The following is a 14,269-nucleotide window of genomic DNA, read 5'->3' on the forward strand; positions in this document are numbered from 1 at the left end:
GAAAAAAATATCACTAAATTTCAAAACAACTGATTTATATCCGGGCTTATAAGCTGTAAGTCCATCACTCTTTCAAGTTGGCTCCTATTCTTTTCCCTTTCCCAAGGCAGTTTGCCTAGAAAAGAAAAACTATGACATGACTTCAATGGCTCTCTTTCACAATAGCTTTACTTTCCCAAAGTAAGAATGAACACTAGTTCCATGACCATTAATAGGTGACATTGTCAAATAAGTTTGGAAAGGAATGAACTAAAGTCAATCAGGTTTGTTTAATGAAGAGCATCTCAAAGCTGTTCATAAGCTTCCATATGTTAGATCTCACAAATTAACTTTCCAATGTCTCTTACTCACCACTTTTCAGGAAATCTACATGTGCATCTTTGTGATGAAGTAACTCCACATCATAATTGGCAGATGTGTTAGCATGTTGTTCTTCCTTAAAGCAAAATTTAAAATATCTTGGTTTTGTTTTCCAAATAATGAAGTTATTTATTAACTATTAATTTTGCTCTTTGCTTAGAATTAAATGAAATACACTGGACAAAAATTATCTACAATAATGGTATAGTTTGCTCAGTAATTAATCTATTTAAAGATGCAAGTTTTCCACTGAAATATAAACTATTAAAAAACTACTTGCTATATATTAGTAATACTGTACCTAATTATTTTTCTTATGTTATGTCATGAATTAACACAAGATTAATCCAGACATTTTACAAATTTACTTTGAATGCACTGTCTTGCGCAAATATACACAAATTGTCTGTAAACAAATATAATGTAATTGAAATAGTTTATATATATTGAAAGTGAAATCATCATTTAAAGGAGGAAGCAGCATCTTTAAATACCTACAATAAATTAACAAATGTCAATTATACAAAATAGCAAATACTGACTAATAAACAAGTTTATTAGTTTTCACTAATAGTCAACAGGAATTTTGATATTATCTATTTACAAGGAAAAAAAAGATTGAAGAACGAATCACACCAGCAGCACACAAATGTAATCAAATTCTAAGAGCAAGGTATCTGTCACCCTCAGAGTATTTTTTCTTATAACTCAAGAAATTATATATAATAAAGTACACCTATTATGCTACTTTATTTGTTAATTGCTTCTGCACCCAAACCATTCTATGGGTTAAAGTTACAATTTCTATTAAAGAGCTGGCCCGTGGTATAAGGAGAAAATTAATAATCAAAGAAATTTCTATGCAATTTAGTGTTCATCATTTGGTGGCAAAAAAATGTAATTGGGACTTATAAGAAAGTCTCTTTGCATTTTTAGATATGATGGTTACTTTACTTGTAAACATAATCAATAAAATTAAAAATAACTCCACTTAGTAAAAATTCATTTAATATGGGCCAGGCATTGTGCTCGTTCTAGACAAGCTGATGATAATATGATGAAAAGGAACAGGTGGCAACAGGTTCCTAAAAATATCCATTAATAAAATCGTAAGACTCACATCTTTGGTTTTTTCAGGTAAGGTTATAAACTTATTTAAAACTATGAGCTATTTTTCCCTAGTCAGATTTATTAGTTACAACACCTGTATACTTGTTGGGCAAAAACAAAAATACAGAAAATAAAAGACCAACTAGAATACACGATGTAAGGAAAATCTAATAACACAACTGTCAGAAAAAGAATCACAGAAAAAAATGGTCATTTAAGATAGAGATTATACTTTGATGAAAATAATGAGAACATAATTAAAAACAAAAAAGCTGATATAGAGTGTTCTTATTAAAGAGAAAAATATAGCATTTTGTTCTGTGATCCTTTCTTGTTGCTTTTCAGTACTTACTGACCTGGTCAAAGACACTGAATGTGGGCTAGCAAAACAGAAAATATGATATGGGGAGAAAAAAATTAAGGTTCAATTGAAATAAATAATATATGTCAAACAAATGTTTAAAAAGCAAAACAGAGCTTTTGAAATAGCAGGAAAAAGAGCTGCCTACCTTCATTGGAATATTGGTAATAGTAGTTGAAGCCAAGTCAAAATGTTGCTGTACTAAAATATTTAATTTGGTAGCAAGATGCCGTCCTGCACGAACACTATGAACTTCGCTGGTTAAAACAGGGGACAACTACAGAAAGTATGAAAAAAACATCATAAAACATTAATACACTGTAACCGAGTGTTAAATAGTTTATTTCAACCCATAAAAAGTGAGTGTTTTCATTTTATAGAATTTGGAAAAATACAAAGGTCCATAACTATGGTCATTATTTTTTAAAATATATTTTTTTATTTATTTCAGAGAGGAAGGGAGAGGGAAAGATAGAAACATCGGTGATGAGAATCATTGATCAGCTGCCCCCTAATGGGGATCGAGACTGCAACCCAGGAATGTGCCCTGGACTGGAATCGAACCCAGGACCCTTCAGTCCGCAAGCCAATGCTCTATCTACTGAGCCAAACTGACTAGGCACTAATGATCATTATTTTAGCAATAAATGTTCATTCATTCATTCATTCATTTATTTAATAAATAGGTACCAAGCAGAACTTACTACATTATATGCCAGAAACTGTGTGAACTATTGGAGGATACAGTAGTGAACAGGCAAATTCCCTGTCCTCTTGAAACTTAGAGTTGTTGATTTAAATATATATTTTCATTTATAATTTTACTTCTATTTATCTATATGCAAAATGGATCTGAAGTGGCCCACAGAAATACTGTAGAAAAATAATTCATTTTGAGGAGAGGACAATGCCCGAAAAATAGAACTACTTATAAGGAATGTGGAAATCACTACAAACATCATATTTTATCACCAATAAATATGACAAGGCAGCCAAACTTTACTTATAACAAGGTAACACAAAAGTTTACTCATTCCAGGGTAACAATATTTATTGTAAATAAGCTTTTTAGCTATCACAAAGTAAAGCAAACATAATGCCACATTATCAAAAGATGCAGATAAAAGTTAGTAAAAAGGGAGCTTATACTGGAAATCATCTAAAAACACAACAATAAAGCTAATGACCTAAAAATACCACATAACTACCAAGCATTCATAGACTAAGGTAATACTTCACATGTTTATCCTTCATAATAAAAAGGCAATATGCAAATAACCATCACTCCGCTACGCCCACGATTGGGCGGTGGGAGGCTGGGGGGCGGGACTCGGGGTGGCATATCCGGCCATTGAGAGGCGCGGGACTCCCGCCCCCCCCCCCCCCGCCCCCCCCCGTCCTGCCTCTCAACGGCTGGATTGGCGGCAGCTGAGGGGGGCTGCCTCGGACACCCTGGACACCCAGCTCCGCTGCCATCGGAGGCGGGGAGCCGGTTGTCCGCACCCGGATCCCCTGCCGTGCTCCCCTTCGTCAGCACCTCAAGCCCCAGCAGCAGCGGCAGCGGCAGCGGCTGGGGATGAGCTGGTGATCCCAACAGCCTGGCAGCTCAGTGGCGGCGGCGGAGGCAGCATTGGGCCTGGGGACTGGCGAACAGGCAGAAGATGGCCCTGATCGCAGGAGGCTAGGCCTAGGGACCCTACCCGCACGATTGAATCGTGCGCTGGGCCTCTAGTATTAAATAAGGCTAAGAGAAAAACCTGAATGTAAGAACATACACATTTAATACAATTATGTAAATAGTACATAGACCACTGACAGAGAATATTACGTGATGCAAATCCTTTTAACAATCAACAGATTTATCTTTTCCTTCAAAAATGTTCAAATCTATTTAAAAAGGAAAACCAAGGTTGGAAATTAGTTTTTCCCCCATCTGATTGGGTAAAATTAATTTCTATGTTACTAGAGTGTATTTTTGTCAGAGTATATTGCTTTTCTAATGAGGAAAAAGAAGATTTTTAAGGAATAAAACATCATTAAAGCAACTGAAACCAATTCCAATAATTGAAATTTTAGGAACAATGCAAACTATGTATGGTTTTACAACACATTTAATTAAATGTCAAAAGGCAAGCAAAACAGAAAACAGTGTTTTTTTTAAATCTTCACCTGAGGATAGGTTTTTATATATTTTAGAGAAAGGAAAGGAGAGAGAGGAAGAGCGAGAAACACTGATCCGTTGCTTCCTGTACACACCTAGACTGGGGATTGAACCAGCAACCTAGGTATGTGCCCTGACCAGGAATTAAACCCAGAGTCTTTTGGTACAGGATGACGCTCCAAACAACTGAGCCACTCAGACAAGGCTAAACAGGAAACACTTTTAAAATGTACAATTATAACACAAAGAACCAACCTAGGTGTTTTGCTATACAGGTTCTTTGAAAACTGTAAATACGGAGTGGGGCAAAAGTAGGTTTACAGTTGTTCTGATGAAAAAATAATACAATTAACTAATAAATAATAATAATACAATAATTAATAATAATGCGAAATAATAAATAAACTAAGTGTTTCATGTACTTACAACTATAAACCTGCTTTGCCCCACCTTGAATTTTCTTAGCAGAAAATGTTGGCAATGTGATCATTATAATGCTAACCCTTGTCAGCATTTATTATTAATAACTAAAAATGATCTTTTCTCTATTACTTCTGCACTTACCTCTTTTTTAGAACGATCAGATACAAGGCTGTCTTCACCAACAGGGTAGGTATGGATCAAGACTAGCTCACACTTCTGAATCTGCATGAGACTTAAAGAAAAACTTTCACTTAGAATATAAGAATACATACTATTCTTATAAGTATGGACACAAATATCCTCAACAAGTTACTACTAGTAAACCAAATTGAGCAACATATAAAAATAATTATACATCATGACCAAGTGGATTATCCCAAGAATGCAAAGTTAATTTAAAATCCAAAAATTAATTAATGTGCATATCATATCCATAGAAAAAATTTTAAATTTCATAATCTCCAAAAATACAAGAAAACACATTTGACAAAATCTAAGACCTTTTCAACAAACTAGAAATAGAAGGAAAGTTCTTTAAGTAGATAAATGGCAGTAAAAAAATGTTTTTTAAAAATGTGGAAGTAGAGCCGAAACCGGTTTGGCTCAGTGGATAGAGCATCGGTCTGCGGACTGAAAGGTCCCAGGTTCGATTCCGGTCAAGGGCATGTACATTGGTTGCGGGCACATCCCCAGTAGGGGGTGTGCAGGAGGCAGCTGGTCGATGTTTCTCTCTCATCGATGTTTCTAGCTCTCTATTCCTCTCCCGTCCTCTCTGTAAAAAATCAATAATATATATATTTTTTAAAAAATGTGGAAGTATATACTAAATGAGCAAGAGTTGAAAGTTTGCTTCTAGGAAGTGGGGAAAGACTGGAATGGAGATAGCTGTTTTGCTTTTAGTATTAGGTGATGTTTTTAAACTATGTGCATTCAATGTAAAGATTCTAGGCAGGTAAACTATTGAGAGTTTAATTTACCAAAACAGCGTAACTCTATAATCAGATACTACTGTTAACCCAAAAGCTACATATTTAGAAAAACTGTGTAACTGTTGTACTTGTATGAACACTAAATGAATTAAATTCAAATGCAAAAATAATTTTTGTGTTTAAAGAATAAAAAAAAGAAAATTCTTATAATCAGGTATAATTTTCAATATATAACCATCACAGAGAAAATTAATATATTGTGCATTAGTTTCCTTTTTACTAACGTTGTTTAAGGACAAAACCAGGCAATATTAACCTTGACCTATAATTAGTTATTCGAAGATAACAGAACTTGTAATGCTAAAAAGTTTCCAACTTTTTATTTTAAAATTTCCAAACCTATAGAAAAGTTATTGAAATAACGATACTATTCAATGAATACTGATATATCCTTAAACTAGATTCACTAAGTGATAGCTATATTTGTTCTATGTACCTAAATAGACATACACTTTTTTTTATTATGCCATTAGATAGTAAATTGCAAAGGAAATACTTCATTCCTAAATACCTCGTGAGAATAATCTTACTTATTAACAATAATACCAGTACTCCACTTAAGGAGATTAATAATAGCTCAATCTAATTTAGACTTCACATTGCAACAGCTCAAAACATATTTTTAATAGCTTTTTGCTTTTAAAAACATTTATATACTGAAATTTGTTATGTTTTAATTGGTCCATAATGAATAATGCCACTGACAATTTATTCATTTTATAAATTTGAAAGAATATGAGAGCAAGCTATCAAAACAAATATGCATTATAAATTTATACATTATGTTATAGTTCTGATCACCTTTCCTTTGGGAAAAAAGTAAAATCTTAAAGTTAAAGGGAAATAGGGAATAAAATTTCTGATCAAACACATCTTTTGACTAATTTATAGAGTCAGAAGAGAATTCAAGAAAATTTTACCAGTTTCTATTAAAATTATTGAAATAATTAGAATGAAATATATAACTATAAAATTGAATATATATTTCATATGTGGATTATACTCACTGATCTGAATTTGCAGCAAGCTTGTTATGCTCATGAATCGTTTCCTGAACACAGTCCTCAAGCATTCGCACATGACTATCACTAGTGGCATAAAAAAGATACAACAAACTTAAAGGAATAAACAGTAAGAGAAAAAATTAAACAGACTCTATTCAGCTACAGGCATTTAAAATTACTTCAGTAAGGATTGTTTTTAGGTGCTCATTCACAACACCAAATAACCAACTGAAAAACTAGTGAGAAGTCAAATTAACCTACATGATGACAATCTAAAGTTTTCACTGAGATGAGTCTTTATTTTAGAATTGGATAAACAAAGCTTCAATATTAGAAAGGCCATTTGTGATATGTTTAAATGCTAACATATTGTCTCTACTTTTTAAAATAAAAGCTGTGAGAGAGTAAAATTCCCCCTGTGAAAGATTTACTGTTATTATCTCACCTTTTTGCATTAGTAATGCAAATTATTCTCCCTCTATTTCCAACACGTTCTGCATTCTCCATTAGTAGAGTACGGGCCTCATGTTGGTATTCCGTAATTTTACAGAGGGTTTCCACTGCTGCAACAAGGCCATGTAGAATACTGCAGCATTCTGGATCTGCCCGTGGATTAGGGGGCCCAACAGCAGCTAATGCTGCCATTAGCTAAATAATGGGAAAACAATATGATGACAAGAGTATGCACAAGTCAGACAAAGACATCACAAGAAAAGTAAACTATAAACCAGTATATCTTATAAATATGGACACAAATATCCTCAACAAATTACTACTAGCAAACCAAATTGAGCAACATATAAAAATAATTATAAATCATGACCAAGGGGACTATCCCTAGAATGCAAAGTTGATTTAAAAATCCAAAAATTAATTAATGTGCCTATCATATTAACAGAAAAAATTTTAAATTACATTATCTCCAAAAATACGCATTTGACAAAATCTAAGAGCTTTTCAACAAACTAGAAATAAAAGGAAACTTCTTTAAGTAAATAAATGGCAGCAAAAAAAAATTTTTTTGAATATGGAAGTATATACTAAATGAGCAAGAGTTGTAAGTTTGCTTTCAAGTGGGGAAAGATTGAACTAAAGATAGCTGTTTTACTTTTAGTATTAGGAGATGTTTTTAAACAATGTGCATATATCCTACCTAATAATAGACAAATATGCAAATTGACCATACCTCCCGCTACACCCAAGCCACGCCCACCAGCCCAAGCCACGCCCACCAGCCAATCAGGGCGAGTATGCAAATAAACCAAACCAAGATGGCTATAGCCACCGAGAGCAAGGTTTCCCAGGCAACAGACGGAAACAAGCTTTCCGCCTGCCCTTGACAGGCCTAAGCCTCCACTCAAGCTACAAAGTTTCAATTATAGAAGGTAAACAAATTCAAACAGAATGGCGGCAGCCACGGAGCTGGAGAGATCAGGCCAGGGTTGCCCGCGGTAACGGAGAAAGCAAAGCTTTCCGCACACCCTGGCCGGGCTCAGGCCTCTGCTTAAGGCTACAATGTTTCAATTATAGAAGGTGAATTAACTCAAACAGAAATGGCTGCCGGTGGAGCATGCAGGAGGCTTGGCTCTGCTCCAGGCTACAAAGTTTCAATTGTAGAAGGTAAATAAATTCCAGATATCAGTGCCTCCGCTTGGGTCGCCAGGGGGCGTGGCTGGCCTGCAAACCACCACAGGCCCCTTGCTCAGGCTGCCACATGCCCCAAGAGAACCCCCACCCTTATCTGGGACACCCTTCAGGGCAAACCAGCTGGCCCCCACTCCTGTACCAGGCCTCTATGCTATCTAATAAAAGAGTAATATGCAGATTGACCACCACTCCAACACACAATATGTCTGCCCCCAAGTGGTCAAAGATCCTGCCACCATGTGGACACAAGATGGCCACCACAAGATGGCCAGCAGGGGAGGGCAGTTGGGAGGCACCCGGCCTGCAAGGGAGGGAAGTTGGAGGCGATCAACCCTGCAGGGGAGGGCAGTTAGGGGTGACCAAGCCGGCAGAGGAGGGAAGTTGGGGGCAAACAGGCTGGCAGGGGAGCAGTTAGGCATCAATCAGGCTGGCAGCGGAGTGGTTAGGGGGTGATCAGGCTAGCAGGCAGAAGCGGTTAGGGGCAATCAGGAAGGCAGGCAGGCAAGCAGTTGGGAGCCAGCAATCCTGGATTGTGAGAGGGATAACCAACATCCCTCGAGGGGTCCCAGATTGAAGAGGGTACAGGCTGGGCTGAGGGACACCCCCCCTCCGTGCACGAATTTCGTGCACCGGGCCTCTAGTTATCCTATATTGATCAAAAATTTTAAATTTATTTTTTATGAAAGTATTACTGAAACATGATGAGAAATTTTCAAAAAGGCCACAGTTCAAAACCTGAATCATACCTCTTGCAAATTTTGGTCTTCTTGAGTCCAGGAATTTAAAACATGTGCTCCGGAGTCACTCACAATGAAATTCACCTAATAGATTTCAAAGAAATAATTAGTATTCAACTCCAATTCCATCTGGTCACATCATATTTAAAATGTAAAGTTTGCCACTAGTTAATAGTAAAAAGAATTAAAAATAAAATAATATGAGGTCTCTAGCACTGATTTGTTGGTTGAGTCATTCATCCATTTTATAGGTATACAATGCCTAGTACATGTCAGGTGCTATTCTCAGCGCTGGAGTATGGGAATATAGTGAGGAATAAAACAGTTCTGTCAAATTGTGGGGAAAACCAGAGGTTTGGCAGTTGTGGTATGATAAGAAAGAAGTGCAGGGAACCAACAAATAAACAAACAAGATCATTTCAGAGTGATAAATGTGAAGAAAAAGATGGTTAGTTACTTTAGGTTGGTTGGACAGAGAAGGGCTCTCTACACAAGTGGCAACTGAAGGAAATTCAAAATGACCAAAAGAAATGAGCCATGGGAAGAGCTGGGGATAGAGAATTCCAGGTATAGTGAACAGAAAACGCAAAGGCCTTTAAGTGAGTACCCCCAAAAGAATGAAGGTCAGAGCAGACAGAAGGGCAGGAGATAAACTCTCAAAAAAAAAACAAACAAAAAAAAAAACATAGGCAGTGGCCATATCACATAGGGCACTGAAAGTCAAAATAATTAATTTGGACTTTATTCTAAATTTTTAATTAAAATTCAGCAAAACAAAAATAGTATCACTGGGCCAGCATGGCTAAGTGGTGAAGTATTGGCCTATGAACCAGGAGGTCATGGTTCAATTCCCGGTCAGGACACATGCCCAGGTTGAGGGCTCAATCCCCAGTGAGGGGCGTGCAGGAGGCAGCGGATCAATGATTCTTTCTCATCACTGATGTTTCTATCTCTCTCTCCCTCTCTGAAATGAATAAAAATACCTTTTTTAAAAAATAGTATCAAGTAAGATGAAATGAAATGATCGCACCCTTCTCCCAAAAAGAAACATAGTCATCATTTGATATATTTTCTAATATATCACCACCTCAGCTTCATCTCCAACATGGCAGTAATAAAAAAGGCTGATATTCAGATGGTACATACCAGCACAGTCTGACAAATTGCTTACAGACAACATCCCTGCTGCTTAGGCTAGCAACAATCAATGGTCAGTGCCTGTTCCACTTTGGTGACTATATACTTTGAATATTATCCTAGTAATTGCAGCAGCTACCTTATAGGATTGTTGTGAGAGTTAGAGTTAATATACATGAAGCGCTTTGGAATATGCCTGGCACCCGTAGTGCTTCATAATTATTAGGTGTTACTGTTGGTCCCAACTAAATACACATGGCATTTAATCCCAAAGGGGAGTTCTACATATCACATTTTTAAAGTGGTAAACAAACAGTTCTAAATTTACAGCAAATTCATATATAAAAAATGTTATAGGCAGTAAGTACATTCCCCAAATCATCATTTTGCTTGTACTTCACACTCACCAGTTTTTTGAAAGGAAATATATCATACATTATTCTACAATATTCCATGGAAGATTCTACTGAGCAAGTCCACAATGATTTAGATATAGGGGCTAATGGGATGATTCCTTGGGTCCTATTCTTCACCAGCATATCAAACTCAACATGTTGTCTGCATGATTCTGCCATGTAAGGGCAGTGATCCACAACAAATACTGTTTTATGAGATTCAGAAAAAATCTTCATTTTGTTTTCACCTGTAAGGGATAAAATGTATTAGCCAAAGATCTTATACATAACATTTAAATCTTACATTATTTCTAATGTGTCTTTTCTTCAAGAAGATTTGGTAGGAAACATGAACAATCAGTATCCAAAGAAATGTATTCAACCAAGGACAAGATTTAATGAGGTCCTGACCACAAAGTATCAATTCAAGGGATGAGCAACATCATATTAAGCTGTCACTCTATCAGTCACAGGCAAAAATTACATATTCTCTTTGCTTGTTGAATGAATTTAAAATGGGCAAAAGACTTTCACAAATCATTGTACTTGATCCCCTTACATAATACCAAACATAATAAACGACAAATACTTTTTCAAACACACTTTTGATGATCCTCGCTAACTGACAGCAATCCCATATAAATCCCCAAACTAACCCAAGTCAGCCGTTTTGAGCCTCCCTCCAAAAAGTCTCGAGACTTCTGAAAAGGGAAGGGGGTAGAATGAACAGGAAACAAAAGTGACAGCAATAGGAAAGACCAAAACATAACAGACATCTAACGTAACTGCGTATCGGGTCTTCGCATTAGGAAAAGGACCCCCAAATTCACAATGTCCCCCCCTTAGCTTGCGAGCCACCACAGTCATCTACCATGTAGAACAGTCAAACTCAGGTGCTCCCATCGCCTTGGTGGGGAGGAGGAACTCTTGAAACTTTTCCTTACAAAAACTCCCTCGCTTCGCTAATAACATCTTCTGCTTCATAGACAATCCACATCCAAACAGCACATGGTAAGCAGAAGTGTTCATTAAAACGAACTGACTTTTTACGATCCAGCTCTCTCTTCTTCTCCTGCTTTCCAACGCATTTCCCCTTCATGCCAAACTCTTCTTTGAGAAATCTAGACTCGCTTCTGCTGGAGGGTGCGGGGTGGAAAGTACAAGGTGAGTGGGTAAGGAAGACCTCAGGATTGAGGTTAGCTTACTTTCGTGCCTGGTCCTGAAGTGGAAACGAACCGAGGCTACGGACCACGGCCTCCCAGGCAAAGGCTGCTGGTTGGGTGGGGAGGGTCAGCGCACAGTCGGGAGGGTCTGGTACCCCAGAGCGGGGGCTGCGCTTTCCCCGCTCATCTCTCAGCACACCGGCTCTCCCCCAGCTTCCTAAGTGCGGGAGCGCGCGCGCGTGCGCGCGAACACAGACACTCACACACTGGGGTGCGCGCGTGCGCACAGCACTCTCCGACGGCCCGGCCAAAGCTGCCCTTCCCCCTCGGTGGGCCAGACGCCCAGGTCGCTGAACGGGGAAGAGGGCGGAGCCAAGAAGAAGAAAAAAAAAAAATGCCTCCGACCCTCAAGATTTTCTACCCGCTAATTTTCCCAATCACCCATTGGGAAGTATGTTCCGGGCCACCTGAGAGCCTCCCCATCAGCGAAGTACCAACCACAACACCGGCTAAACCAGCCACGGGCCCTTAAGCGCAAAAGGCCCTCCCACCCGGTCTCCCCTTCTCGGTCTCTTCACCGAGGCCGCTTTCCCTGGCAAAACTCGCGAGACTTTGTGATAAACCAAGCAAAAAAAAAAAAAAAACCTGAGTATGTTAATGGGGCGGGGCTTAGACTGGACCCGCCCCCACCTCTCGCGCATGTCAGGGAGAAGCTGCAAGTTAAATCTCTTGGGTCTGCCCCCACGGTGACGCAAGGAAGGAAGTCTCGCGAGGTTGGAGTGCTGTTGGGAGCGCTAGTGGGACGCGGTTCCCGGTCCAGTGATGGGGCCGAGCCCTGCCGATCCCCCGGTTGCCCGCCGACTACCTCAGCCTCGTTCTGCCACTGCTCGCTGAAGAAGCTGAACAGGCGAAAGGACTCTCTTCCAGTGGGTGCATAGGTCCCCGTTGGCAGAGGCTCTGAGTCCTAATCGCCTGACGGCTGCGAGGGACTGCGACCAGAGTAAGTGGAATAAACCCAGGGGCTAGAACAGGCGGAGGAGGGAGCGTTAGCTTCCTTTCCCCGGGCCGCTCTGGTGCTTTGCTGCTCCTGAGCTACCGGTCGCCCGCGGCCCTCGGCCCTCGGCCCTCGGCGTTTCCCCCCCCGCCCCGCCGTTAGCCCCTCCTGGGAGCCGAACTTCCTCTCCCCGGCCTCAGTTCTGAGCTCCTCTTTCCGGGACTGAGGTGCGGAAAGTTTCATGAAAAGCTGTGGCCCTGGCCCTCGGGACACACCTTCCGTCCGTTTTCTTGCTGCCTAACCCACCTGGGAGCTCACCGTTGAGGGGAGGGAACGGGGACCCTTTCTGTTTTCAGTTTACCTCTTTGCAGCATAGGACATGGAGGACTCTTTTCTCCTTCTTGAAACTGCCCTCCAAGGATTGCTTACTCTTTTCCTGGTTTTCTTCCTGCCCCCTTCTTCTGCATCCCGTGTTTGATAGTGGTACCTGTATCCAGTCCTGCTGGCCAGGCTGGAAACCTTCGTCCTTGATTCTGCATGTCCACTCGCACTGCACTCTATTATTTCTTCTTTCCCCAGAATGGTGCAGTTGCCCTCCCCCAGCTGAGCTTCCCCGCCATCATCCTTCCCATTGAGTTACCGTTCTGAAATACAAGTCTGTTTATATCGCTCCCTAAACTTTGTCAGTCACCGTGTTTGCTGACAGAACTATTTCCTAATGGTTAAGCAGTACCATTCAGGACCTTGTACTATCAGTCCCAATCTAGTCTTGCTTCTCCAGATACCTTACTATCCAACCATACCAGACAGCTGGCTGCTTCCCCAAACATGTTGTGCACTTTCACAGCTGTGTGCCTTTGACATTTAATATATATATTAAATATATATATATTTAATATATATTTAATATATATATATATTTAATACACACACACACACACACACACACACACACACTAGAGGCCCAATGCACGAAATTCGTGCACTCGGTGAGGGGGGGTCACTTAGCCTCGCCTGTGCCTTCTCGCAGTCCGGGAGCCCTGGGGAGATGTCCAACTGAGGCTTAGGCCTAAGCCACAGTCGGACATCCCTAGCGCTGCTGCAGAGGTGGGAGAAGCTCCGGCCACCGCTGCTGTGCTCGCCAGCATGAGCCCAGCTTCTGGCTGAGCGGTGCTCTCCCTGTGGGAGTGCACTGACCACCAGGGGGAAGCTCCTGCATTGTGTCTTCTCCCTGGTGGTTAGTGCACGTTGTTCTGCTGGTCATTCCGCCATTCAGTCGATTTGCATATTAGCCTTTTATGATATAGGATTGATTTCAAAGAGGAAGAGAGAGAGAGAGAGAAACATCAATGATGAGAGAGAATCACTGATCGGCTGCCTCCTGCATGCCCCACACTGGGGATCAAGCCCGCAACCCAGGCATGTGCCTTGACTGGAAATCAAACTGAGACCTCCTGGTTCATAGGTCCACACTCAACCACTGAGCCACACCAGCTGGGCAGCTCTGTGCCTTTGTATGTGCTGTATCATCTATCTAGAATGCTTACTCTTCCTTTTTTATTTTTATGCCACCTATCAAAACCCAAGTCTTAGATCATTGTCACCTCAGACTTCCCCAGGTGCCATTGATAATACCACTGTGCTCCCAAAGCACTTGAAACAATTCTGGAGTATTTATTAGGTTGTTTTACTTGCTCATATATGTGAGCTTGAGTCTAGAATCATGTCTAAGTCATCTTTGTAGCCAACGCTAGTCTAATACTTGGTGCCTAGCAGGCAATATTTATG

At 39.9% G+C, this 14,269-nt stretch overlaps 2 protein-coding genes across 5 annotated transcripts in view; one reads left to right on the forward strand and one right to left on the reverse strand.

Moving 5' to 3' along the window:
- The window catches only part of INTS13 (integrator complex subunit 13), a 27,383-nt gene extending 14,133 nt beyond the window's left edge, over positions 1-13,250 (reverse strand). The window contains exons 1-8 of one of the 3 annotated variants that reach the window (XM_079774456.1): positions 12,843-13,250; positions 10,337-10,572; positions 8,802-8,876; positions 6,854-7,056; positions 6,412-6,492; positions 4,557-4,647; positions 1,980-2,108; positions 352-436 (exon numbers count right to left, since the gene is read on the reverse strand). In XM_079774456.1, the coding sequence (XP_079630582.1) occupies positions 352-436; positions 1,980-2,108; positions 4,557-4,647; positions 6,412-6,492; positions 6,854-7,056; positions 8,802-8,876; positions 10,337-10,572; positions 12,843-12,855 (913 nt within the window). In that variant the 5' untranslated portion in view covers positions 12,856-13,250. Of the gene's footprint in view, positions 1-351; positions 437-1,979; positions 2,109-4,556; positions 4,648-6,411; positions 6,493-6,853; positions 7,057-8,801; positions 8,877-10,336; positions 10,573-11,529; positions 12,064-12,842 lie in introns of those variants that run through there. The other 2 variants (XM_079774458.1, XM_079774457.1) reach the window with 2 other exon arrangements.
- The window catches only part of FGFR1OP2 (FGFR1 oncogene partner 2), a 21,045-nt gene continuing 19,031 nt past the window's right edge, over positions 12,256-14,269 (forward strand). For both annotated transcript variants that reach the window (XM_079774459.1, XM_079774460.1), the window contains exon 1: positions 12,256-12,487. The gene's annotated coding sequence lies outside the window, so the exon portion shown is untranslated. The remainder of the gene's footprint in view (positions 12,488-14,269) is intronic.

Source organism: Cnephaeus nilssonii (assembly GCF_951640355.1).
Source record: "Cnephaeus nilssonii genome assembly, chromosome: 6".
NCBI lineage: Eukaryota > Metazoa > Chordata > Mammalia > Chiroptera > Vespertilionidae > Cnephaeus > Cnephaeus nilssonii.